Consider the following 24,652-nt stretch of genomic DNA (forward strand, 5'->3'; position numbering starts at 1 on the left):
AACAGTAAGTTCGTCTCGTACTTGTACTGTTGAGTTCTAAATACGTACATATTTGTCAAGGTACACTAAAGTGGTGGAATTAAATGGGAGGGTACAAACTCGTCTTATGACAAGTGAAGACATTCCAATAAAAAGCTCAAAATAAATTTCTTAACAAAATTATTTCAAAATATGTAAAATATTATTTTTCATTTCAAGTTCAAATTAATAGTTTTGCTGCGCGAGCTTTGATTTTATTTTACATATTGAATAATGAATAATAATAAAAAAAATCTGATGCCAGATAGAAAGGCCAATTATGAGGTTATTTTTCTTACATGCCGCAGGCCACAAAAAATGGAGCCGAGGGCCGCATCCGGCAGCTCTATTGTTGGATTTCAGCGGGGTGCCGGAGACGGATGGTTTTCCGGCGGAGTGCCGAAGACGAACACACTCAGTTTTTATTTCTGCAGCTCGGCAAAAATCCGCACAGCCGTGCGCCGGCAAAATGAAAAACTGATATTCCGGCAAATTATTTGCTGAGTTTCAGCAACTTTGACAGAAGTCTCGGCAAAAAACATGTTTGCTGGGGCACGACTGTGCGAATCTCGGTAAAAGTTTAACATTTTGCTGAAATCCCGGTAAAAAAATTTAACTGTGAATGCTTGGCGGTGCGATGACGACGATGATTTGACCAGCCGTGCTCCTTTTACCTTATACCGGGCAGATGCATCCATTTAAAGCAGGCATTACTCCTTTTTTTTTGCTTTATACCGGGCAGGCGCTTCCTCTTAAAGAAGGAATTATCAACTCCTTTCGCCCTATATAAAAGTTATTTTAGTTAGAGTAGAGTGGGGCAAGAGTGCGCGTGGGGTAAGAGTACGTTTTCGATTTTTTGAAGTAATTAAAAAAGATAAACTAGCAGCACTGCATCAGTTTGACAGGTAAACGATTTGAATAAACAACAAGGGAGATATGGAGTTAGATAACTTTTTGGTCATTTTGCTAAAAATAATTGGGTTTCCGCAACTAGTATTTCATTACCATATATACGTTCAATCAGGTGAACATTATACCATTTCGATAACCTATTGTATAGAGTACTTTATGGTACAGAACACCAATCCGGTTGGTTGTCCAAGAAGTCAAAACCATTACTTGAATAATTTTTGGGACTGTGGGGTAAAAGTACGCAGGAACGGGTGGGGCAAGAGTACGCATATGAATCTTCAAGTTATGATGTCAAACCCGTATCTCCGGCCGAAATAAGACTTCTTCCAAAGCGTAAAGATCCACAACTAAGAAAAAGGGACAGAATTCGAAATTATCACAAGTTTTTAGGATAAGTTGAAGTAATTCGGTGTTAGAAAGGACTTAGCAAACAAAGCACTGAAGCGAAATAATGAAATTGTATTAGGACTTGTTGTACACCTAAACATAGTACGAAAACACAATTTCATCTAAATGATAATTTCATTTAATCAAAAGAAACATTCATAAACTACGCAACGTTTGGCTGGGAGGGGTTGCGAGATGTGTGGAGATCCATATAATTTTTAGAGGATTAATACAAACAGTGTAAGATAGGGGGGAGGAGTTATAAAATAGGCAAATTTTACGTTACGTGATTGGTGGACTTTCTTTAAGGAAAATGCCTTTGTATACGCCACACGAAACCTGAATTATATTTTTACCTCTGTAGTTTTTTCTATTGTATAAAAAACAATGGTTTTTCGTATGAAAGTGCACATTTTCAGGATCTTCTCCCCCTTTAAGAGTTACGTAATCTTTAAACATTCCCTAATATATGCTCTGTAAACATCAATTAAATGTTATTAACTCTTATTTGTGTTAATATATACTTAAAGCACATGATTGGATAAATGCGTACTCTTACCCCACCCGATGCGCACTTTTACCCCACCGGTAGGGTAAGAGTGCGTTTTTCACTTGTCTTGCAATAAGGGTTCTACTAAAACGAATCTCAATAATTTCAATATTTTTCCACTGGGTAACATAAAGGAAGAGTATATGAATCATCGACACTGATTTGATATGCAGAAGCTTGCTTCATAACGGCCACATGATCGATTGAAAACTAAGTGCGTACTCTTGCCCCACTCTACTCTACCAGATAAAGATTGTCGCTGTCGTCACTGTCCGGAACATCTTTTGATGGCGAGGATAGGGGAGCTGAATGTCAAAGAAGGAAAATCCATACGATTTGACAGCTTGGTACCCAACATGTTCCGGACAGCAGAAAAAGGGAACCGAAGCGACAATCTTTATCTAGTAACTAAAATATCTTTTCCTTATATCGACCAGATGTATCCATTTAAAGAAGGCGTTGCCCCTCTCTTCGCCTTATACCAGGCAGGCGCGTTCTTTTAAAGAAGACATTACCCATTCCTTTCGCCTTATACCGGGCAGATGCATCCATTTAAAGGAGGCATTACCCCTCCGCCTTATACCGAGAAGACGCGTTCTTAAAAAAAAATACATTATCAACTCCTTTCGCGTTTTACTGGGTAGATTACAGATGGGCGGAATGGAATGGTCCTCCGGAAATTTAGGGGGTTTGGTGTCAGGCCCTGCAAGCCAGCCTTTAAAAAATCATAAGCAACGAACAATCAACAAGAGAGTACGGACCGGAACCATCGGCGAAGACCACTGCGACGAAAAGGGACTAGCGATTGGAAACTCGGTTCGTGGAACTGCAAATCTCTCAACTTCATCGGGAGCACACGCATACTCGCCGATGTGCTCAAGGACCGTGGATTCGGCATCGTAGCGCTGCAGGAGGTTTGTTGGAAGGGATCAATGGTGCGAACGTTTAGAGGTAATCATACCATCTACCAGAGCTGCGGCAACACACACGAGCTGGGAACAGCTTTCATAGTGATGGGCGACATGCAAAGGCGCGTGATCGGGTGGTGGCCGATCAACGAGAGAATGTGCAGGTTGAGGATCAAAGGCCGGTTCTTCAACTTCAGCATAATCAACGTCCATAGCCCACACTCCGGAAGCACTGATGATGATAAGGACGCATTCTACGCGCAGCTGGAACGTGAGTACGACAGCTGCCCAAGCCACGACGTCAAAATCATCATAGGTGATTTGAACGCTCAGGTTGGCCAAGAGGAGGAGTTTAGACCGACTATTGGAAAGTTCAGCGCTCACCGGCTGACGAACGAAAACGGCCTACGACTAATTGATTTCGCCGCCTCCAAGAATATGGCCATTCGCAGCACCTACTTCCAACACAGCCTCCCGTATCGGTACACCTGGAGATCGCCACTGCAGACAGAATCACAAATCGATCACGTTCTGATTGATGGACGGCACTTCTCCGACATTATCGACGTCAGGACATATCGTGGCGCTAACATCGACTCTGACCACTATCTGGTGATGGTTAAACTGCGCCCAAAACTATCCGTCATCAACAATGTTCGGTACCGACGATCGCCGCGGTACGACCTAGAGCGACTGAAGCAACCTGATGTCGCCACTGCATACGCGCAGCATCTCGAGGCAGCGTTGCCGGGTGAGCTCGATGGGGCCCCTCTTGAGGACTGCTGGAATACAGTCAAAGCAGCCATTAACGACGCAGCGGAGAACAACGTCGGGTATATGGGTCGAAGTCGACGGAACGATTGGTTCGACGAAGAGTGCAGACAGATTCTGGAGGAGAAGGACGCAGCGCGGGCGGTCGCGCTGCAGCAAGGTACCCGGCAGAACGTGGAGCGTTATAGACGGAAGCGGAGACAGCAGACCCGCCTTTTTCAGGAGAAGAAACGCCGCCTGGAAGAAGTGGAGTGCGAGGAGATGGAACAGCTGTGCCGTTCTCAAGATACACGCAAGTTCTATCAGAAGCTCAACGCATCCCGCAAAGGCTTCGTGCCGCGAGCCGAAATGTGCCGGGATAAGGATGGGAGCATCTTGACGGACGAACGTGTGGTGATCGAAAGGTGGAAGCAGCACTACGAGGAACATCTGAATGGCGCTGAGAGTATAGGCAATGAAAGTCAGCGGAGGAGATGACTACGTCAGTTCAGCGGACGATGGAAGCCAACCAGCCCCCACCTTGAGGGAAGTTAAGGATGCCATTCAACAGCTAAAGACCAATAAAGCAGCTGGTAAGGATGGTATCGGAGCTGAGCTCATCAAGATGGGCCCGGAAAAGCTGGCCACTTGCCTGCACAAACTGATAGTCAGAATCTGGGAAAACGAACAGCTACCGGAGGAGTGGAAGGAAGGGGTTATATGCCCCATCTACAAGAAAGGCGACAAACTGGAGTGTGAGAACTTTCGAGCGATCACCATCCTTAATGCCGCCTACAAAGTGATATCCCAGATCATCTTCCGTCGTCTGTCACCATTAGTGAACGAGTTCGTGGGAAGTTATCAAGCCGGCTTCGTTGACGGCCGCTCGACAACGGACCAGATCTTTACTGTACGGCAAATCCTTCAAAAATGCCGTGAATACCAGGTCCCAACGCACCATCTGTTCGTTGATTTCAAGGCGGCATACGACAGTATAGACCGCGTAGAGCTATGGAAAATTATAGACGAGAACAGCTTCCCTGGAAAGCTTACCAGACTGATCAAAGCAACGGTGGATGGTGTGCAAAACTGTGAGAAGATCTCGGGCGAACAATCCAGCTCGTTCGAATCGCGCCGGGGACTCAGACAAGGTGATGGACTTTCGTGCCTGTTGTTCAACATTGCGCTAGAAGGTGTCATGCGGAGAGCCGGGTGTAACAGCCGGGGTACGGTTTTCAACAGATCCAGTCAATTTATTTGCTTCGCGGATGACATGGACATTGTCGGCCGAACATTTGCAAAGGTGGCAGAACTGTACACTGTATTCTGAAGATTCTGACAGATTCTGGAGGAGAAGGACGCAGCGCGGGCGATCGCGCTGCAGCAAGGTACCCGGCAGAACGTGGAACGTTATAGACGGAAGCGGAGACAGCAGACCCGCCTTTTTCAGGAGAAGAAACGCCGCCTGGAAGAGGCGGAGTGCGAGGAGATGGAGCAGCTGTGCCGTTCTCAAGATACACGCAAGTTCTATCAGAAGCTCAACGCATCCCGCAAAGGCTTCGTGCCGCGAGCCGAAATGTGCCGGGATAAGGATGGGAGCATCTTGACGGACGAACGTGTGGTGATCGAAAGGTGGAGTACAGGCGGTGAAAGTCAAGGCAGCGGAGGAGATGACTACGTCAGTTCAGCGGACGATGGAAGCCAACCAGCCCCCACCTTGAGGGAAGTTAAGGATGTCATTCAACAGCTAAAGACCAACAAATCAGTTGGTAAGAATGGTATCGGAGCTGAGCTCATCAAGATGGCCCCGGAAAAGCTGGCCACTTGCCTGCACAAACTGATAGTCAGAATCTGGGAAACAGAACAGCTACCGGAGGAGTGGAAGGAAGGGGTTATATGCCCCATCTACAAGAAAGGTGACAAACTGGAGTGTGAGAACTTTCGAGCGATCACCATCCTTAATGCCGCCTACAAAGTGATATCCCAGATCATCTTCCGTCGTCTGTCACCATTAGTGAACGAGTTCGTGGGAAGTTACACCACCATCTGTTCGTTGATTTCAAGGCGGCATACGACAGTATAGACCGCGTAGAGCTATGGAAAATTATGGACGAGAACAGCTTCCCTGGGAAGCCTACCAGACTGATCAAAGCAACGGTGGATGGGCGAACACTCCAGCTCGTTCGAATCGCGCCGGGGACTAAGACAAGGTGATGGACTTTCGTGCCTGTTGTTCAACATTGCGCTAGAAGGTGTCATGCGGAGAGCCGGGTGTAACAGCCGGGGTACGATTTTCAACAGATCCAGTCAATTTATTTGCTTCGCGGATGACATGGACATTGTCGGCCGAACATATGCAAAAATGGCAGAACTGTACACCCGCCTGAAACGTGAAGCAACAAAAGTTGGACTGGTGATGAATGCGTCAAAGACAAAGTACATGCTTGTGGGCGGAACCGAGCGCGACAGGGCCCGCCTGCGAAACAGTGTTACGATAGACGGGGATACCTTCGAGGTGGTCGAGGAATTCGTCTACCTCGGATCCTTGCTAACGGCTGACAACAACGCTAGTCGTGAAATACGAAGGCGCATCATCTGTGGAAGTCGGGCCTACTACGGGCTCCAAAAGACACTGCGGTCCAAAAAGATTCGCCACCACACCAAATGTGTCATGTACAAGACGCTTATAAGACTGGTTGTCCTCTACGGACATGAAACATGGACAATGCTCGAGGAGGACTTGCAAGCACTCGGAGTATTCGAGAGACGGATGCTTAGGACCATCTTTGGCGGTGTGCAAGAAGACGGTGTGTGGCGGCGAAGAATGAACCATGAGCTCGCCCATCTCTACGGCGAACCTAGTATCCAGAAGATAGCTAAAGCCGGAAGGGGAAGGGTACGATGGGCAGGACATGTTGCAAGAATGCCGGACAGCAACCCTGCAAAGATGGTGTTCGCTTCCGATCCGGCAGGTACGAGACGGCGTGGAGCGCAGCGAGCGAGATGGGCATACCAGGTGCAAAACGACTTGGCGAGCGTGGGGCGTATCCGAGGATGGAGAGATGCGGCCTCGAACCGTGTATTGTGGCGTCAAATCAAGCGTCAAATTGTTGATTCAGTGTTATCTGTTTAGATGTAAACTAAATAAATGAAATGAAATGAATCTGAAGATTTCCCAAGGAAATTCGAGAAAACAAATCCCGTGGGACCATAAAAGAAGACATCACGCGGAAATTTGGTAATAAATAAGAAAGAATTTCCCGAAGGACTAGGGAGAATATTTCGAGAAAATTTGAAGGAAATATGTAAGTAATGAGTAAGTAAGTAACTGCTGACAAGCCAACTACGTTGAGTACATTGTTAATGGTGAAATTACATCTAAATTAGTTTAGGTATGCTGTTAGAGGTCCAATCATGTGAATATGTACCTGTTCTGATTACATTTTACTACACAAACTCTATATACTTTTCTATTCATTTTATCTGTTTCGTATTTTGTTTTTGTTACGCACATAAGATTTTTACAAACAAGTTCTGGCATAATCGAGGAGTGTCATTAAATATAGTACTCATGTACAAAAAGTTTGAACATACGAAAAGTATTATTTGGTGAATTTTCTTAACAAGAAAACAGTCAAATTTGCATCATTTTAAATTGGCAATTTAGCTGTTACACAATTTGTCAAAATAATATTGTCATTAACCTATAGATTCCAAAGGTGATTCATAGCATAATAAATTGAAAAATCTTATTTTATATTTCAGATTAGGTTATCCATACTTATTTTTTTTATACATTAGCTTTTATTTGGCAGGCCCATTCGCCAAGCAGGCATTACGGGGTCCATACTTATTTGTGAAACAATATGTTAATCTTGAGAAAAGTATCTGCGCCTTTTCGATCATGTGACTATTTACATACACAGTTAAAAATTCTGAAAATTACACGTCATGGAAATATTAAAACGCTCATTTTTGTGTTCATAGCCTATAATTTACCTATTATTCCTTTTAGCTCTAGATTGAATTATAATACTCCTTGTTGATACCTCTCAATACAGAGAATACTACCTTCCACAATAGAAGTTCCAAAGAAATTTACTACATGACTGCCTTGTGGTATCCTTCAGCTACTCTTACTTCAAGTCAAGTTTGCGCAAAGTGTAGCACAACACTGACTGGCTAGGCAATATTTACAAACATTGAGTGTGAATCGGTTTAAAATAATGTGAATTAGGGATCCTATAATGAGAGATATGCAAATACTTTTCCAGACGATTTAGCAACGCTGTTACATTTGTTAGCAAACGCTTCCAGCACTTGCCGCAGCGTAAAATGTTGAAGCATGTATATGGCTTTGCATTTGATAACAATTTGGAATATGTTTGTCTGTCCACTAACAGTGTTTAAATAAGCATTATCACTAGAATAAAAGTGCAATACAAATAGGCGAAAAACGATACATAAACTAGATTACTTCCACTCGCGAAAGTAAAACAAATTGTTTACTCGATGAAACTTTTCTTAAAATCTATCTCAATACCTTTCAACCAGTTCTCAATGCTCGATTGGCTTACAATGGCCGCTTTCGCATATCTCTCATTATAGGATCCCTACACTCTGAGAAAAATCTAGACTAAATAGATTTAAAGTCATTCTAACTGGCTATTCGCCTGGTTGACCCCAGCTTCGTTTATACTCTGGTTATACTCGGTTAGTATAACTTTCATTTATTTAGGAATAGTATAGAACGAGGATAACAAAAATAGTATTGGTAGAATTAATTTTATTTTGTTTAGAATCACCCAATGTTTACAAACAAAAAACAGCAGTGAAAAACATTTGCCAAAAACTATTTATTTTTTGTGAACAATAAAAAAATGCTGCAACTTAAAATATAAATGTTTCTGCTCATATTTCATCTACTTCCTCGAGTTTGTTGAGCTTTAACTGGATCTTCTTCACTCCGAACTCTTTGCCTTTGCTGATCCATGGGGCATTAATTTGTTCGAGTGCGCTGATTTTGTTTCACCTCCCAGGTTTTACCGATCCTTGTTCTACCTTCGCACTTTTTGGATTTTGTTACTATCCAATTCTATTTGAAATCTATTTGCTGCAACAGTGAATTCCTGTGATGATTCTTTGCTTCCAGTTCATTAATGGATGTTGATTTTGTCCTTGTTTTCTTCGATTTTCGTTTAACGAACGGCAGCTACAATCTCCGTAATTTCTTGGAATCAAAAAATATGGATTCTTCAGGAAGATGACCTTAAATAAGTGAAAGATTCTATTGATCCAATGAAAAACAAAAAAGTAGAGGGTAATGGAAATTACTTACCGTTTTTTTGTAACGGAGCATAGAGTACCAGCAGCTGCCGTGCTCAAACAATCCGGTGGATATATTGCGAGAAGATTGAAAAATTCGAACAGGGGTCCGACGGTCGACTGTCGGAAAGCTATTCCGCAAACGTCAAATCACTTGTTGCACGGTAAAAATTTCTTGGTCTATTTTTTCGGTGTGAAAGTTGATTATTAAAATCAACGGGAATATGCAACATTAAACGAGTGTTACATGCCGCTATATTTTTTAAACAAGTTTTATGATACTTTGAAGGCATATTGTCATATATTTATGTGATTTTGAAACATTTTAGATTTCTAGAATATTCTTGATATCAAGAAATATCAACACTTTTCGTACAGTGCATGCCATTTTGAAGTTTCCGACACTCAGTCTGCTTCTTCTTCTTTGCTCCGCAAAATTAGAATTTTTCTCTTTTCTCGCAATATTTTTTGTTCAGATTGATACCTAGCTTGACGGATCGTTCCGTGCATTGCAGAGCAATCAATGTTTGCTTATGTTGAAATTGGTCGACATTGGAACTCCCAAGGATGCACATTCTTGCAATCCAATTCGCCATCGAGATTGGGGATTTCGTGGGACAGCATCACACTAATCCGCAACCTAATTGGCATATGAGCCTTTATGGAAACGTATCGGAACGATATTCGGTACTGAAAGCAAAATCAATGATCAATGTTTTATAACAATATTACCTCAAAAACCTACCTCCAACTTCTGTCTTCTGCATATAGCCGTAATCATCGTAAAAAATCCGGGATCAGCGGGCCCGGATAAAAAATTACAGTAACTTGAATGACATAACCCATTGAAATACAATAGATTGTGTGGCAAACAATACAAACTATTGTATGCTTATTGTAAAATGTTCACGGTTGTAAAAGATCTTTATTGTACGTACATTAAAATAACAATATATTTAAATGTTTTCGATATATTCTATTATATTTTTATTGTTCGCTTATGTTTAGTATTGCTCATCCAAAAACTAAACAAATTTTAAAAGTATTCGGTTCGGATGATCTGGAAATCCGTCTAATGTTATTGAATTAATATAATTTTGGAATATTTCATGGATTTATTATGTTGATGAAATAACAATTGAAAACAATAATACTACAATAGCTTTGTTTGTTAAATAAATAAAAATGTTATACCGATTCTCAAGTATATATTTTCATATTGCAGGTCTTGTTGCAGGTCTGGAAATGTTATGCAATACAAATTTGATTTCAAAAAAATGAAAGGGAACAAAAACTTTTGCTTATCATTTTACTCGGAGAATGGCTGGATTCATTTGAGCGTGTACAGTTTTGTTTATAATTAATGAAGAGATGAAAATAATGAAACTGTATGGTGCAGAAAGTGTCTTTTTCAGTACAGTTTCTGCTGCTGGGCAAGCGGTAGATCACTATGGCTTATATACCGTGGTAAGTATCTAAAGTGTTGAAGCGCGTTAGAGCATCATTACTGGGCGCGAGTATTTTGATCACCCTCACTGTACTGTCATCGGTCGCTATTTTCTGTATTTTCGGTTATCATTTTGGTGGCTGCATTCCGTATCGGTGACGTTCGACGTTTGATAGTTCATCAAATAGTAGCGCTGTTATTTGGTAAATTTGGTCACCTGTGTCAGCTGCGCTACTGTTTTAGTAGCGCGTTTAGTAGCGACCGGTAAAGTGTCAAGTAATGATACTGCGCGATGTTGGATTTTTCTCCAGATACAGGCAACCCTCTTAACTTTGGAAGTAGTGCGCTGGATTCGTCTAAAGATATGCTAAACAACCGGAGGAAAATAAAATAATTTGTAAAACAATTAATTGTATTGTATTTTTATTGTAATATTGGAGTATAATGTATTCTAAATCCTGTTGTATTTCTATTGTAAAACAATAGAAACAGTAATTGAAAACATTTAAAACACAATGTTTTCTATTGTTTTGTCGCTCGAAATCATCCCATTGAAGAACCGTAAAATCAATTGTTTTGCTCCGAATTTTGTATGGAAAATTTTCGATTTTTTTATTGTAAAGATACATAACAACCCCCCTTTTTAATTGTAAAAGTCCCATTTACCATTCATTTTATCGTGGAAAACCATTATTTCTCATGTGATTTTATTGTCAAAATTCCATTATATTCAATGGTAAAAATTATGTTTTAAATGGTGTTGTAACAATAAAATTTAAGATATTTTAATGATATTTTTTATCCGGGGGATCGAAAAGTAAAACTCCGGGATCAAAAAGATCAAACAACAATGGCAAAGGTGGCGAAAAAATATGACAGTATAGAAAATTCAAGAGCGACAAATACACTGGTAGAATATTGTCGCAAAATTCGGTGGTAGATTAAATTCTAATTTTAAATAGATTATTTTTTAAACTTTGTTAAGTATAAGTTTCAAAAATATAAAGATAGATTTGTTTTTGTACTATTATGGATTTGTTCTATTTCTGAGTGTAATGTGAATATATGAATCATTTCTCGCTCAACTTTTCAAAAGGACCTAAGTAACATTTTTTTCATGAATTAGTTTGAGTACTGCAATCGAAACCTTTCATGTTTTTATGCTTATTGCGCTATTCAAAATAATTCATGAAAAAAATGTTACTTAGGTCCTTTTGAAAAGTTAAGCGAGATTTGTTCGAGAATTCACACAAATGCATATAAACTCCATATAAAAGTAAGTAAAGGAAAGCTCTCACCAGATTTTATCCTTCTACGCCTGCATGGAAGATCCTCACTAGACTGCTGAAAACACAACACACAACCCAAAATATAGGGTCTGTTCACAAATTACGTAACGCTTTTGGGGGGAGGGGGGAGGTTCAACTTGCGTTATACTTTGTTACACTAAAAGATGGGGGAGGGGGTGGGTACTGCCGCATGTTACGCATAACGCAATTAAATTTTTTTTAGAATGTCTTTTTTTTTTAAACCCTGATTGAAGTAATTGCTGTTCATCGTTATCGTATATTAGTCATTATCGAAATCAAACATGTTGATATACCAAAATACCAAACAAATATTGAATTTCTCGACACCACAGTTCCGCAAAACTATGTAAATGGTTATGATCGCAAATTCTATTTTCGTTTCTACTTTCTAAGAATGCAGCTCTTGATATCCTTGATTTTTGATCAGATGCCGTCCCTATTCTAACAGTGCTCAAAAAATACCAAAACCCAAATGCTTCAGAGAAGGAAAAAAATTACGCGTTACATGGGGGAGGGAGGGGGTACCAAAAATGTTACTTTTTGATACGAGGGGGAGGGAGGGGGTCAAAAACTCGGATTTTTGCGTTACGTAATTTGTGAACAGACCCATAGGACAATGTTAAAATCTTTTTTTTTTTTGACTAGCTGGGAACTGGGAAAAATGAAGCACTCGCGAATAAAGTGGGTTGGCACACCTCATTTTATAACACCGGGTGGCGCAGACCGACTCATTACCAGCCGAAACTTTCTAAAAATGCAAATAAGCTGTGCCAAAAATCAAGCACCAAAAATTGACGTCTGTATTCGCGCACGGTCCCCTACAATCAGTCCAGATATATTCAATATGAAACCACACATATATTCGATAACTGCATATTAGCGACCAAACATGAATTTCATTTGATTGAAAAAGTCAAATTCAAACCTATTAAATTTTGCCAATAAAAATGTGTGTGTTTTTTTTGCAGTGAAGAAAGAAAAATAAGGAAGGAAGGAAATAGAATAAAGTAGAAAAAAGAAGAAAGAATAAGAACAAAAAAGAAGACGAGAGCAGAAAGAAGGAAGCAGAAAGAAAGTAAAAGTAAGTAAAAAAGTAAGAAATAAGTAGGAAGGACGTAAAAAAGAAGTAGGAAGAAAGAATAAGAACGAAGAAAAAGGCAGAAGAAGAATGAAAAAGAAAGGTGGAAGAAGAAGGAAACAAACAAGGAAGAAACATTCTCGCTCCAAGAGATGAACCGGTCCAGGGCCGAAAATTTCTTTAATAAAGATATAATAATATAATAATAGGGGCCCTCCTTAGCCGTGTGGTAAGACGCGCGGCTACAAAGCAAGACCATGCTGAGGGTGGCTGGGTTCGATTCCCGGTGCCGGTCTAGGCAATTGTCGGATTGGAAATTGTCTCGACCTCCCTGGGCATTAAAGTATCATCGTGCTTGCCTCATGATATACGAATGCAAGAATGGTAACTTGGCTTAGAAACCTCGCAGTTAATATCTGTGGAAGTGCTCAATGAACACTAAGCTGCGAGGCGGCTCTGTCCCAGTGTGGGGATGTAATGCCAATAAGAAGAAGAAGAAGAATATAATAATAATAGAAGAAAGAAGGAGGAAGAATGGAGAAGTAGCCAGGAAGGGAGAAATAAAAAAGAAGAAGGAAAGAAAAAACAGAATTAAGAAAGGAAGAGAAAAAAGGAAGAAGAAAAAATAAGGAAGAATGAAGGAAGTCCTTTTCGACCCTATGTACCTTCGACCTTTCGTCATTCGACCTTTTATCCATAATTCCATAGCTCCTTTATTTTCCAATGGGTTTTCGAAATTTTCTTATCAATCGATTCGGGAAATCTCCAGCAATTTGTCAATTGAAGCTATTGATTATCTTCATTGAACTATGTATTGGAATTTTTATTTCCCAAACCCAGTAAAAAAAATATGAATTTATATTATCATAGCGTACATAGCGCAATACAAACATTGGTAATTGCCTACTTTTCGGCTATTATCTATTAATGAATCATTCTAGACCCACATGTGAAAAGGTCGTAACAGCAAAACATTATTCTTTTTGGTTCCTCGTCTATTCGCGAAGTCGAAGCAAAATTCTTCACACAAACAATGACAGTTCTTTATGGGTTTTTACAGTAGAGCAACAGAGAGGAGGAGATGGCGACCATATTTCACTCAAACTCTGACAGATAGCAACAGGATTTCCCATAGGAGGGAAGAGCAGAATTTGCTTCGACTTCGCGAATTCTCATAGTTATATACATAGACAATGAACCGGACACTGGGACAGACCCCCCTCGCAGATTAGTGTTCATTAAGCACTTTCACAGTTATTACATGCCAGGTTTCAAGCCAAGTTACCATTTTTGCATTCGTAAATCATGAGGCTAGCACGATGATACTTTTATGCCCAGGGAAGTCGAGACAATTTTCAATCCGAAAATTGGCTAGAAAGGCACCGGGAATCGCACCCAGCCACCCTCAGCATTGTCTTGCCTTGTAGCCGCGCGTCTTGCCGCACGGTTAAGAAGGACCCCTTACATGCATAGTATGCATACCCATGCGATCGTGTCTTGCACATACCACTTCTGATTTTTTCAAATATTCTTTATTGAGATTATAGGGGAAATGTTCCGATCTCCATCTCACTGTACATATATCCATCTCATCACTAAACAAAAAAATACGGCACCAAATTCGTCGCTTCTTTTTGTCAACATGCGTGCTCACTGCTGAAAAAAATCACAAAAATAATAAACAAACCAAATTCCTTTCCATTGCTTTGTTTTTGATGGGATGGAAATAGGAGCTATGAGATGAAGTGGCGAACCGTTCCCCTATATAAAATGCCGTTCAACATTTAAAGATTTAATAGGGAAAATAATTGTATTTTTTTTTTCTTTTAGGGCATCTAAACAATATGATTAGTATAATATGCATGTGGTTCCTTTCATATTCTGATATTGTTAGTTATAAAAAATCCCAAAAATAATATTCTGATAATATTCTGAAAATATAAAAAGCATTTTGCAAAAACTGACTCCACTCATACAAAAAAACAATCGGTAATGATAATAGGGTAAGACGGTAAAATGTGCCCCACCTGGCCAAAACGCCCCCCCTTTGATTTCTAGAAAACTATAACTAACTAAGGGTCAAAATCAGTGGGTACCTATAAATATTTGTAAAACCATCATACTATGTGAATCTGGAAGTATTTTTGTACAGCATAATTAAAAAATTTGCAAAATACAAAAAGTTACAGTTTTGATGTAACTTTTCATGTTTGTTTGCTCAATATTCTAGAGCGACGCTAGCATACTGTCCGCAAAACTTGCACGGGAACACTCAGTTGGGCAACAAAATAACTTCTCCCAGTGGTTAATATGATATAAAATTGCTTCCATCTTCAAAACCGTAACAATTTTCGAAAATATGTTTCACTGGCCAAAACGCCCCAGTGTAGGCAGGACGATATGCCCTTACCAACTGGACACAAGCGCGGCGAGCTTGCAGCAGTTGCTTCCAAATTATATGGAAATTATTGAAATGTAATTAAAACCCTGATTAAATGGACTTCTGTTGGTTTTTTAATGTCAAGCACATAAGGATTTGTAACCTTTTGATTATGGGATTGATAAAATACTAATGAAGGGCTATGGAACGTCTTTGGCTAAGGTGGGGCGTATTGCCCAGGCACTTTTTGAAATCCATTTTTTCACGACTTTTCAAAAAAGCATTATTACGTGTTATCTGTAATATTTTTATATGACTACTCACGGGCAATGCATTTGCGACTTCCTGCACTACCAAATAACACAAAATTTGCATAAATTGCGATGAAAAGTAAAAAGTTATCAAGGGTTTGCCTTAGGGGGGGGGGGCATATTATACCGTCTTACCCTATGTGGTACAGCAGGATTATTTATTAAAGCAAACAACCTTGGATCAGAAAAAAACTGTAGTAGAAGTTTATTTGCTTCGGCTTCCTTCGATTTTTTTTTCAGCACGTACAACCAACAGTAACTTTTATTTCCTTCAAATCGTTTTACCGCCCATATATGTGTTACATTGAAAATCAAAATTGGATACATTCTTTTCCGCACTATACTCTCAGCGGAATTGTTGATGAGCTTGGCTTCAACCTATAAAACGTGACCGACGACCGCAGGTCAACCATCAAACGTTAGCAGTCTCTCAACCGTTACGCAAGCCAGCACCGAAAGGCACCATGAAGGTAATTAGTTTCCATTCTCGTTTTATCAAATTCGCTCGTTCGAAATTAACCACCGTCTGACCTCCCCCACCGGGCCAGTTCTTCATCCTTTTATCAGTGGCGATAGCCATCTCTGCCGGAGCACCAGCTGACGATACCAACAATGCCGAAAACGGCAAGAAAGATAAACGAGGACTCGTGGAAATTGGTCACAACTTTGGCTACGATGAGCCACTTCTGGTTGAGCCTCTTCACACGTCACACATTACCAAGCACGTAACGGTGACCAAGGATGTCCCCGTCCCATACCCGGTACCGGTCGAGAAGCACGTCCCGGTGGCAGTGAAGGTCCCCGTTCCGGTTCACGTTGAGAAGCGCGTTCCGGTGGTGGTGGAAAAGAAGGTCCCGGTCTACATCGAGAAAAAGGTTCATGTGCCGGTTGATCGCCCCGTTCCATACCCGGTCGAAGTTAAAGTTCCTGTGGTTCAAAAGGAGTACGTCGAAGTGGAGAAGCCCTACCCGGTGCACGTGGAGAAGTCGTACCCGGTGTACGTGAAGGAGCCGGTCTACTATGAACAATCTCCGGTTTACGTGAAGAACAGCTACTACCACCAGAAGAAACCGTACTACGGTTGAGTGGGATTGATGGTTTTTGTCGAGGATTTCTGTGCTTTTGAACTAAAATTTTATTGAACTAAAACAACGCTTTGTAATAAATCGTATTTTATTGTAAATAAATTGAGCATTACTACTTCTGCATATCTGTAAGCTTGTTTTGTAACAAAATCCCTTACGCAAAACAGAAAAAAGCATCTACCGTTATATTTAGAGCAAGGAATGTAATTGTCGCTGAAAAATGCGAAAAACAAGCGACAAAAGAGAATAGCGATAACTCTTTGTCCTCATCTGCAGAGGATAAAGACATTGTTGCGTTCCATTTTATTTGCAACAAACATGGAGAGGTAATTGTTGAGAACTTTTCAAACTGCGATAACTTGTATATTTCAGAAGTAAAACACAAATCATGTGTACAGATGGTTAAGTTTATGTCTAAGCTACGATAACTGATACTGATTTAACCAAAAACATCATCGGAAACCGACTATTTCTCAAAATGAGCGGCAGGCGATCATTGTCCTATTCTGTTGCAGTTTGGGACAAACGCTTATTGCGAGTTGAGTTTGTCCCAACATTTACAAGAGAGGACAATGTTGTTATTTTACATTCCTTGATTTAGAGTCAAATAGTGGAACAAACGACTCTTCTGGGACAATTTTGTAGTTGTAGATGTATTTTATAACGCATAACAAAGTCTTCCGGAATCCAACATTAAATGCACTCGCGTTTTCAAGAGCACCCCATTCAAAACGGAAGCCACGCACAACTGTCATTTTTATTATTTCACGCGACGCAGCAAAGCTGGAATAATAAAAATGACAGTTGTGCGTGGCTACCGTTTTGAATGGGGTGCTCTTGAAAACGCGAGTGCCCTTAGTTTTGGATTCCGGGAGGCTTATCCTTAACTCAGATTTCCAGAGATATAAGGCTATCTGACGTTTAATCATCTTTCTCTTGCACGCGCACGGGAAGGATAGGATTTGTTTTCATACGGAAACGCTTCGGAAGCGTTTCCGTATGAAAACAAATCCTATCCTTCCCGTGCGCGTGCAAGAGAAAGATGATAAAACGTCAGATAGCCTTATTGTCGTGCAAATATGGTTGGATTGGATTCTTCTTCTTCGTCAATGGCAACTGGAACTTGGCCTGCTTTTCAACTATTCTATTAGCATTTCCTCAGTTATTAATTGAAAGCTTCCTATAATCCGTCTCAATACTGTAATGAGTTATTAGCAAATAATTCAAAGTTTGATGAAATGAAGTAGAATATTCGATCAGAGTATTTTTTACAAAAAAAATGAATAATGATTTAAAAATGCGATGAAACATTTGCGGTTTTGATTAGCAAAGTTTAAACTATTTCCGTTTTTCTTACTAATCATGATTTATTGCCCAATTTTATTCTGTCAATTAAAAAAATCATGGTGAACTTCAGGAGCTCCGGACAATCCGTTATTTCACGAGAGAACTAAATTCCCCCGTCGAAAAATTGCCTGCGGGTATCGCTTTTAACCGATTCGTTTCGATTTCACGTGGCGTTAGACGGGCATCGATGATTGTCTATTTTCAATCCAGGCAATGCGGAAAATCGGCAGACGAGCCTAGCCTGATGATGACCTGATGGTGACTGATTTGTGCCAGTCCGTTCTAACGCTATCACTTTTCGACCACACCGTGCTCGGTCGACGGTATTGGACGTTCAATTTGATTACCGCACCAAACCACCTCTACGGCATCCAATCAAGTTCAATCGATGCACCTACTTGCACCGGCGATTCGCATCGTTAGCGATCTTGTGCAAAGAGGGTGCAGCATGAGTTCACTTGAACATTAGTTCAGGCTCAGAGTGTTCGCGTTAGAATTGCAGTACGGACGGGAATCTTAAACAATGTCAATTAGTACTCTTTATTGCTTCTTTGATGCTAATGATAGAATGAAATAACTATTGAATTACTTGAAGGACAAACTTCACTTCATCCGATTCTGTTACAATTATTCGCATTTCTGAGTTGGTCATCGCCATCTCTGGCAAACGACCAACCATGTACATAGTTCATAATTTGCATACAGCAAAAGACAACGCCGTGCTCCACATTTTCCTCTGTGCTCGGTTATGGCTTGGGAGTCTTTCATGAACAATGTCCGATTCATTTTTTGCGCCTTTTCCTGCAACCAATCTCGGAATCAGTGAGTACTCCCGGAATTGTTTATGACATTGGAACCGCACACAAAAGCATAAAGTTGAAAACCAAGAAATAGAACGTGAAAAAACAACTACAGAATTGTTGCACGGAGGCGTGCGGCTATCCCGGATGGCCATATCGCCGTATCAAACTAGGTGACGATTGGATGTGACTGGAATCGGGAATCGTTTCGCTCAGGTTTTCCTATGTGTGATGCGAATCGTTGGGACGGAAGCCAAGTATAGAAATTGTGGAAATGACATTTGAAGATAATGCAAGGAATACGGGGTCAATAAGATTTGCATATATCTGGCAGAATTGACAGGCGAAGTTGGAATTATCTTATTCTAAGTGACAATCAGCGGCGAAGATAGAATATTAATAGGTCTACTGCGGCATGCCGCAAACAAACCAAACCAAGCTCTGCGATTCAATTTAGCATTGCACTTTTTCGTTTTGCCAACAGCTTGATGACAGATGGAAAAATACAATTTGGATTTGCAATTGAATAGGTGCATAACTTCGATATGGAAAACAATTGCTTTGGTGTAAAAACATTTGCCTACACTAATAAAAATCCCCACATTTTTATTGGCAAAAATCTAAAGAAATTTACAAATAAATTTTATGTGTGTGTTAATAATCACCCGCTATAGGAGAATCCACATAAAGGTTATTAGTTAATAACGGTTATGTGTGTTTGTTTCCACATATATGCATAGCCGTTATGTGGAAAATGCTATAGTCAAAATTTATGTGTGCCACACATAATGGATATGATTGGATTTTTGTCAGTGTAGGAGAAGCTATTATTTAAATTAAAACCCCGGTGAGAACTACATACACTAATAAAAATCCACACATTTTTAATGGCAAAAATCTAAAGAAATTTACAAATAAATTTTATGTGTGCGTTAATAACCACCCGCTATAGGAGAATCCACATAAAGGTTATTAGTTAATGAGGGTTATGTGTGTTTCCACATATATGCTATGCAAATTCACATAGCCGTTATGTGGGAAATGCTATAGTCAAAATTTATGTGTGCCACACATAATGAATATGATTGAATTTTTGTCAGTGTAGTCTTAATAATTAAGACGCATTCGCTGTTTTTTGTATGATAGTCAAGTTTGAGGATCGAAATCTCGATTTCTAGCGATTAGATTGAGGACATTTTTGGCATCCCAGCCTAAAATGACCTAAATTTTTAATTGTACCGAAAGGCTGTGTTTTTTTTGAGCCTAAATAGCCTATTTTGCGAATGTTATTGATATAGGAGCATGTTATTAATAATGGAACAGATACCCTACTTAGACTTAGGCTGTGAACCATTCCATCGATTCGTTTAACTTTTAGTTAAAATTTGACGGTTCGATGGTTATTTCGCCGTGGTTAAAAATAACCCTGCTCCTTAGCATGGTTAGATTTGACAGTTCGATAGTTAAACTTTGTTCGCGAGAAAATTGGCGCCAAATCCATTTCGCTCCAGATAAACATCAATCTGTCAAAACTCAAATGAGTCGGCTTCGGAGTAAAATTTTAACCACGATGGGAAAATAACCATCGAACTGTCAAATTTTAACTAAAAGTTAAACGAATCGCTGGAATGGTTCACAGCCTTAACTGATTTTATCGCAACAAGTTGCATTCCGCAGAGCCACTCTTCTTATTACATGCTATTTAATTTGATCAAGATTGATCAATGCGTTCGCAGCTGACAAGGAAAATTGTTTAGGCAGTTTTCCATTTTTCCCATATAATCGTAGTCCCAAGCATTGAGCAGCTACCATGCTATAATATAAATTACGTTCGCTCGATTGGTTAGCATCCTCGCTACGGCAATATCGCTAACTCAACGAGCAAAGCTTTTCAAAGCTTGCAATGTGGAACGTGTTAAACAAGAAAACTAATCGACTAATCTTATGACAGTGAAAATATTCCACTAAAAAGCTTAAATAATTTTCTTTTAATTTAATTTTGATCAAACTATGCGTCAGTAGCACCCATGTGACCATGGCACTATGGGGAAAGTGGTGGCTAAAAATAGAAAAATTGACTTGCTTTGAATGACGTGTCTTGTATACCATTTGATAGCCAGATAGTTCAAACCACGGCACGGCAAATGCTGGGTAAAGCGTACCATTGGTACTTCGCGTACCTGAAGGAATAAAATAGACCCCATCTCGCGGTCCTTAGCCTCTTACCCAGCAACTCCTATCCCTACCTCCCGCGGTGCTGGCCGGGATACGAGCAACCTTAGGGAAGATCGGGTAACCAACCCCGGTGGGAACTATGGTCGTATGCTGCCAGGGAAAAGGGGGTTTGCTCCTCTCCGGAGGTGCAAATCTTATTGAGCGTCTGTTCTCCATGTCAGGATCGGCTCACAACAGCGTCTGTTCTCCATGTTAGGGGCGGCTGATCATCGTCCGAGTGCCAGCGAGGGACTCTAAGTGAAACTGTGCACCATGGTCCACCGGAAATAAGGAGGAATGGTCCTCCGGAAATTTAGGGGGTTTGGTGTCAGGCCCTGCAAGCCAGCCTTTAAAAATCATAAGCAACGAACAATCAACAAGAGAGTACGGACCGGAACCATCGGCGAAGACCATTGCGACGAAAAGGGACTAGCGATTGGAAACTCGGTTCGTGGAACTGCAAATCTCTCAACTTCATCGGGAGCACACGCATACTCGCCGATGTGCTCAAGGACCGTGGATTCGGCATCGTAGCGCTGCAGGAGGTTTGTTGGAAGGGATCAATGGTGCGAACGTTTAGAGGTAATCATACCATCTACCAGAGCTGCGGCAGCACACACGAGCTGGGAACAGCTTTCATAGTGATGGGCGATATGCAAAGGCGCGTGATCGGGTGGTGGCCGATCAACGAGAGAATGTGCAGGTTGAGGATCAAAGGCCGGTTCTTCAACTTCAGCATAATCAACGTCCATAGCCCACACTCCGGAAGCACTGATGATGATAAGGACGCATTCTACGCGCAGCTGGAACGTGAGTACGACAGCTGCCCAAGCCACGACGTCAAAATCATCATAGGAGATTTGAACGCTCAGGTTGGCCAAGAGGAGGAGTTTAGACCGACTATTGGAAAGTTCAGCGCTCACCGGCTGACGAACGAAAACGGCCTACGACTAATTGATTTCGCCGCCTCCAAGAATATGGCCATTCGCAGCACCTACTTCCAACACAGCCTCCCGTATCGGTACACCTGGAGATCGCCACTGCAGACAGAATCACAAATCGACCACGTTCTGATTGATGGACGGCACTTCTCCGACATTATCGACGTCAGGACATATCGTGGCGCTAACATCGACTCTGACCACTATCTGGTGATGGTTAAACTGCGCCCAAAACTATCCGTCATCAACAATGTTCGGTACCGACGACCGCCGCGGTACGACCTAGAGCGACTGAAGCAACCTGATGTCGCCACTGCATACGCGCAGCATCTCGAGGCAGCGTTGCCGGAAGAGGGTGAGCTCGATGGGGCCCCTCTTGAGGACTGCTGGAATACAGTCAAAGCAGCCATTAACGACGCAGCGGAGAACAACGTCGGGTATATGGGTCGAAGTCGACGGAACGATTGATTCGACGAAGAGTGCAGACAGATTCTGGAGGAGAAGGACGCAGCGCGGGCGGTCGCGCTGCAGCAAGGTACCCGGCAGAACGTGGAACGTTATAGACGGAAGCGGAGACAGCAGACCCGCCTTTTCAGGAGAAGAAACGCCGCCTGGAAAAAGCGGAGTGCGAGGAGATGGAACAGCTGTGCCGTTCTCAAGATACACGCAAGTTCTATCAAAAGCTCAACGCATCCCGCAAAGGCTTTGTGCCGCGAGCCGAAATGTGCCGGGATAAGGATGGGAGCATCTTGACGGACGAACGTGTGGTGATCGAAAGGTGGAAGCAGCACTACGAGGAACATCTGAATGGCACTGAGAGTACAGGCAATGAAAGTCAAGGCAGCGGAGGAGATGACTACGTCAGTTCAGCGGACGATGGAAGCCAACCAGCCCCCACCTTGAGGGAAGTTAAGGATGCCATTCAACAGCTAAAGACCAATAAAGCAGCTGGTAAGAATGGTATCGGAGCTGAGCTCATCAAGATGGGCCCGGAAAAGCTGGCCACTTGCCTTCACAAACTGATAGTCAGAATCTGGGAAAACGAACAGCTACCGGAGGAGTGGAAGGAAGGGGTTATATGCCCCATCTACAAGAAAGGCGACAAACTGGAGTGTGAGAACTTTCGAGCGATCACCATCCTTAATGCCGCCTACAAAGTAATATCCCAGATCATCTTCCGTCGTCTGTCACCATTAGTGAACGAGTTCGTGGGAAGTTATCAAGCCGGCTTCGTTGACGGCCGCTCGACAACGGACCAGATCTTTACTGTACGGCAAATCCTTCAAAATGCCGTGAATACCAGGTCCCAACGCACCATCTGTTCGTTGATTTCAAGGCGGCATACGACAGTATAGACCGCGTAGAGCTATGGAAAATTATGGACGAGAACAGCTTCCCTGGAAAGCTTACCAGACTGATCAAAGCAACGGTGGATGGTGTGCAAAACTGTGTGAAGATCTCGGGCGAACACTCCAGTTCGTTCGAATCGCGCCGGGGACTAAGACAAGGTGATGGACTTTCGTGCCTGTTGTTCAACATTGCGCTAGAAGGTGTCATGCGGAGAGCCGGGTGTAACAGCCGGGGAACGATTTTCAACAGATCCAGTCAATTTATTTGCTTCGCGGATGACATGGACATTGTCGGCCGAACATTTGCAAAGGTGGCAGAACTGTACACCCGCCTGAAACGTGAAGCAACAAAAGTTGGACTGGTGGTGAATGCGTCAAAGACAAAGTACATGCTTGTGGGTGGAACCGAGCGCGACAGGGTCCGCCTGGGAAGCAGTGTTACGATAGACGGGGATACCTTCGAGGTGGTCGAGGAATTCGTCTACCTCGGATCCTTGCTAACGGCTGACAACAACGTTAGTCGTGAAATACGAAGGCGCATCATCTGTGGAAGTCGGGCCTACTACGGGCTCCAGAAGAAACTGCGGTCGAAAAGATTCGCCACCGCACCAAATGTGTCATGTACAAGACGTTAATAAGACCGGTAGTCCTCTACGGACATGAAACATGGACAATGCTCGAGGAGGACTTGCAAGCACTCGGAGTATTCGAGAGACGGGTGCTTAGGACCATCTTTGGCGGTGTACAAGAAGACGGTGTGTGGCGGCGAAGAATGAACCATGAGCTCGCTCAGCTCTACGGCGAACCCAGTATCCAGAAGGTAGCTAAAGCCGGAAGGGTACGATGGGCAGGGCAAAGATGGTGTTCGCTTCCGATCCGGCAGGTACGAGACGACGTGGAGCGCAGCGAGCGAGATGGGCAGACCAGGTGCAGAACGACTTGGCGAGCGTGGGGCGTATTCGAGGATGGAGAGATGCGGCCTCGAACCGTGTATTGTGGCGTCAAATTGTTGATTCAGTGTTATCTGTATAGATGTGGACTAAATAAATGAATGAATAGTTTAAACCTAGATTCCCAAAATTTCAGCCCTCTGTGATGAAAACTCACTGCGCCACAGACATCAGACTTGGGAAAATTGTGAAAATTGTAGGAAAAATGCATTTCTAACAAATGCAATTTTCTCAGCGAATAACTGTTCAGTTTTGGAAATTAAGTTGGAAAGGTAATTGTCTAAGCTTTGGGTAGGGTACGTTGTTGAGGTTGCACGGTTAATAAAAAATAGTAAAAAATGCGCAATTATTGTAGAAAATGTCTTTTTTTGCCTAAGTTGGACTATATCTAACAAGCAGGGCGGAGCTGTCTCAAGAGACCACCACCACAGTTTAGTTTGGGATCTATACTATCTGTAGAACGAGAATCCAGCTGCCGATAGCTGCGGATGAGCGTCATTTTGGCACAAGGCCGAAAAAAAATTTTTTTTGTTTAAGGTTCTGTTCACAAATTACGTTACCGTTTTTTGGGGAGGGGGGAGGTCCAACTT

At 41.8% G+C, this 24,652-nt stretch overlaps 2 protein-coding genes across 3 annotated transcripts in view; one reads left to right on the forward strand and one right to left on the reverse strand.

Annotated features, from left to right (window-relative positions):
- Positions 1-24,652, reverse strand: part of LOC134226369 (zinc finger protein 675-like) — a 143,769-nt gene that overhangs the window by 60,035 nt on the left and 59,082 nt on the right. The window lies entirely within an intron of this gene.
- Positions 15,693-16,584, forward strand: LOC134223527 (MAGE-like protein 2). Its single transcript, XM_062702694.1, has 2 exons — positions 15,693-15,846; positions 15,925-16,584. Exons 1-2 carry the CDS (start codon positions 15,841-15,843, stop codon positions 16,459-16,461), a joined length of 543 nt encoding a protein of 180 aa, XP_062558678.1. The 5' UTR covers positions 15,693-15,840; the 3' UTR covers positions 16,462-16,584.

The sequence above is a fragment of the Armigeres subalbatus genome, chromosome 3 (assembly GCF_024139115.2).
Source record: "Armigeres subalbatus isolate Guangzhou_Male chromosome 3, GZ_Asu_2, whole genome shotgun sequence".
NCBI classification, from domain to species: Eukaryota; Metazoa; Arthropoda; class Insecta; order Diptera; family Culicidae; genus Armigeres; species Armigeres subalbatus.